The sequence below is a fragment of the Agrilus planipennis genome, unplaced genomic scaffold, assembly GCF_000699045.2.
Source record: "Agrilus planipennis isolate EAB-ADULT unplaced genomic scaffold, Apla_2.0 scaffold195, whole genome shotgun sequence".
In the NCBI taxonomy this organism is placed as follows: Eukaryota; Metazoa; Arthropoda; class Insecta; order Coleoptera; family Buprestidae; genus Agrilus; species Agrilus planipennis.
Window position 1 is genome coordinate 616,705 of NW_020439173.1, and position 4,311 is coordinate 621,015.

A 4,311-nucleotide genomic window follows, 5' to 3' on the forward strand; every position below is an offset into this window, starting at 1 on the left:
CTGTTTTTGGTTGTAATAGAATTTTATTGTTTTAAGTTTCGGCATATTTAGTGTCAATTTAAATATGCAATTAAAGGTATCGGTATTGTACGTTCATTAAAAAACATTGCGAAACGACTGCGTGACTTTCGTGAAATTTTTGCATATTTATTACAGTATTTTTTATATTTTAATATTTATTATATCAAGAAATAAATACAAGGATCATAAGTTGGTGATGTCTAGAAAAATGAAGAGAACGAATTTAAGTATATATATATTTATCTCTTGGCATCATTCGTTAGAAACATAGAACCTAAATTAATCCGTTGGTTACTTAATTAAAAAAAAGTAACACGGTACCTAAAATTACGCATGCTACTGTACAGCAAAAATTAAGAACTATATGCTGTCCCTAAGTGTATCTTGTGTAGGCAACCGCTGGTGTCGGAGTGTATTCGGGTAGCCTAATCTGCAAACGTCCTTTTTGAATTATTCTTTATCAAAAATCGTCATTAATATACGAAATATCCCGAATTATGCTAATAGTAAAACGATTGAACATTTATCAGATAGAGTTTCTTCCACTTAATAACAGTAGTTGAACTTAAATGAATTTATTTTTCTGAACAGTTTTTCGATTAGTAAAATTCTAAAATTATGCTTTAGTCATTTATTAATTAATTAATAAGTACATATGGAAGACATCAATACATTTACTCACTACAGTACAATTTACATAATGTTTTTGTAAAGACAATTGCCAGAGGACAAGTACGGTGGATTTACTTTACAATTAGGTTAAATTGAGTACTGTGCCTTTCCTGTAAGTTACCCTTACTTTCACTAACAATTACATCCAAATGAAAGGTGCTGAGGAAGGGGAATAGGTAGCAAAATCTACTTATAATAGCTTGTATCAATAGGGCTTAATATCAGAAACAAAAATTGGCAGCGATAATAGAAAATAATGAGTCAGAATAAGGTGTGACAATGTAGGAAGGTCTACCTCATAGAGACGTGAGAAAATGAAGTTCTAGTCCTGGTTACACCCAAATTCCAAATAGAATTTTTTCGAAACAATTTTTTTTCTCAAAAACGATTTAAAGTACTGCTCTTTATGAGTTTTAGCATGAAGCAAATTTACTATCATGACCTAGCAATTGCCTCCGACTAAAATTGATATTAGTTCTTCTTCAGCCTTTCTCCAAATATTGTAGTTCCCACTCTTACATTGGTGCTGCCAAGTTCAATCTGTAAATGTAATTAAAAATTTACTTTTTTAATTAATACATTTCAAAATAAATATTTACAGCATGTTCAAAGTCGTTAGACATCCCCATTGATAAGTGTAGCTGCTTTTTGTCTAGTCCTAGAGCTATGGAAATGTCTTCTCTACATTTAAACAGGCATAGAAAGTCAGGATTTGGCCCATTCTTTAAATAATCGTATCCAAACATTCCAATAGTCATTAGACCAATAAGTTGAAGATTTTCGCAGTTGTCGACTACATATTTTGCTAACTTTACGGCATCTTTAGGCTCCACACCTTCCTTTTCTTTAAAATATGAAAATCTCTTTAAAATATTAACGACAGTTATCTAGTTATTAAAACAAAACATTGTTACCTTCTTCACCACTGGTGTTGATTTGTATCATTATGGGCAGTTTACAGTCTGAATGCCTGTGCTGTGACCATCGATTGTTAACTGAAGTGGCCAGTTTTTCAGAATCTATCGTTTCAATTACATACAAATTAGGAATGGAGAGAACTTTGTTGATCTTATTAGTTTGTAAGTGTCCAATAAAATGCCATCGAATTTGTTTGCATTTAGCTAAAATATCAGCATTGTTTGCTTTTGTCACTAATTCATCCACATAATTTTCACCAAAGTCCCTTTGCCCTTCCTCATAAGCCTGAATAATCAGATCTGGAGGTTTAGTTTTACTGGCACATACCAAACCAGGTTTTATGCTTCTTAAGTCCTACAAAAGTGCATGAGTTAAGGAGAAATACTTTTAAATTATGAAAGAATAAATACGTACAGCTGGTGTCCTTTCATATGCTTTCTCTATTTGGGTCCATACTTTCCTCAAATTCAGTTTAACATCAACTTCTGTCATAATTCTTTGCATTTGTAAACTGATAGACTTTTTGTGTAGTTATGTACTGAAAAAATGGAGAGATACTACTACCAAAATAAAATATTTGATAAAAACGTGTTTTTTGTTTGGAGATAATGCAGATTAGTGTCAATAGGTTAAAAACGGCGACGTCACATACAAGTATAAAAGTAACATTAAATACAGCATTCTTTTAAAAGTGCTAGGTAAAAAACAAGTAACAAGTAACATAGTTACGCAGCAGTTTTTGTTGGGCGTTGCATTTCTAAACAGTAATATTTAATCACTTAATAGAATTTATAAAGGTTCGCTTTACCTGTTTAAATATGAAAATATTATAAAGAATTTATTTCCTTTGATCATGTAGTTTTAATATAGATTAACAGAACTTTGTTTATGACATTAAGAGTTTCTATAACTTTTGTAGGGTCCACCCAAATGTACCGGAAATTATATACTCAATTTTCGTATAAAGCAACGTGAAATTCCACATTCACTTGCTTAATTTGTTTTTTAAGTAAGTTTCAATATTTCTGTGTAAATATAACTAAAATCAAATTGTAAATATAACCCCAAAATCCTAAACAACAGTCCATGTCCATAACAGTGAACGTTAACCAATTTTCAAGTAACTCCTGTTTTCAACAATGTTATTTAGAAATAATGCTTTAATTCTTAGAAATTGATTTAAAATAGTTAAAATAAGCTGTAGGCTTCTTAGTTTTATTGGAATGACCAGCCTCTATTTACGAATTAAACTGAGTTGGTATAATTGAATGCAGCTATAAAATGCTTTATTTATGCATCTAATCCTCATTCAATTTTCATTTGATTGTGTCGAATATGTTTATACCAATACATTTAGTGATTGATATGTACCTATTACCGTTGCTTAGGTTTTTTAGGCTTAATAANCTTCTTCTAATTTTTCGTCTCCTATCTTTATATTCGCTCTTTCCCTACTTTTTCTTCCCTTGCATACTAGTATTTTAGTTTTACATTTATTTTCATACAGTACTGATCTGTCAGTACCGCTTCCATTTTATTTAAAGCTATGTCTGAGTCCTCCTTGATAACTAGTTATCAAACATTAAAAAAAAAACAAAAAAAAGGGCAGTGAACAAAGAAAATCTTAAAATTTTGGTACCTAGAATTGCAAATGGAGGCACCTGCGAGGGTCCGTTTTGGGGACATTGTTTTAACACCCATATGAAATCCACTTGATTGGTACTTTTGACTAGAGGACATTATATTTGAATAATTCGAAGAATTTCAAATATTTCGTTCCTTTATTTATAATTTCCATTTATGTTAGTATAAATTTCGCTTTGGTATAATTGAATTGTTGTATTTACATTGACTTGGGAATACCACTTTCGATTTGGTATTATGCATTACAGATGTTTAATGAGAATTAAATTTGGAGTAGTGTACATAGTGTGATTAAATTATTTAATAAGTAATTATTTCCATTTATATTAGTATACATTTCGCTTTGTTGCAATTGAATTGTTGTAGTTACATTGACTTGGGACTTACGCGAACACCACTTTCGATTTGGTATTAAGCATTACAGATGTTTAATGAGAATTAAATTTGGAGTAGTGTACATAGTGTGATTAAATTATTTAATAAGTAATTAAAAATTAATGACAAAAAACTGATTCTAAAAAAGTTAAACGCTCAAATATTTTTCGCACACCTTAATTTTATTTAAACAATTTAATTGTGAGAGTGTAATTGTTCAGTTCCCAATTATGACAATGAAAGAACTGAGAGGTGGAAAACAAAACGCTTTACGCATATTGCAGAGTGGTAGGTGCCTATGGCATGGTAATTGTTCACAATAAATACCTTCGAGTTGTTTGTGGGGTGCCCTTTTACGAATGTACCGTTCGTATTTGCCACGCCCATTCCAACAATTTGAAATTCCTTACAAAAATTCCTTTCATCAAGAGCCTTATTGTCCGTTTGGGGCGATTTCGGTTACAAATTAGTTCGCATCGCTGTATTATTTGGCCCAATTTACCCCAGAACCCTGTTATTTGTTAGTCAGATATAATATACTCTAAAATAGTAATAATTACATAGACATGGGGTAGAGATCACAAAAGGTAAACTAGGGAAGGTTTGATCAACCCTCATTTTGTGTGTTAGTCTTGGATGGAAAATTTATCTCCTGAATTAAAGTTCAAAAGAAATAATATT

General features: G+C 30.9%; 1 protein-coding gene across 1 annotated transcript; it reads right to left on the reverse strand.

Annotated features, from left to right (window-relative positions):
• Nucleotides 1–637: 637 nt before the first annotated feature.
• On the reverse strand, nucleotides 638–2,902 carry LOC108743230 (pyridoxal phosphate homeostasis protein). The gene is made up of 5 exons (XM_018478708.2): nucleotides 2,420–2,902; nucleotides 2,026–2,149; nucleotides 1,608–1,965; nucleotides 1,293–1,537; nucleotides 638–1,233 (listed from the first exon to the last, which is right to left on the reverse strand). The coding sequence occupies exons 2-5, from the start codon at nucleotides 2,113–2,115 to the stop codon at nucleotides 1,165–1,167; spliced, it is 762 nt and encodes a 253-aa protein (XP_018334210.1). The 5' UTR covers nucleotides 2,116–2,149; nucleotides 2,420–2,902; the 3' UTR covers nucleotides 638–1,164.
• Between the last annotated feature and the right edge of the window lie 1,409 nt (nucleotides 2,903–4,311).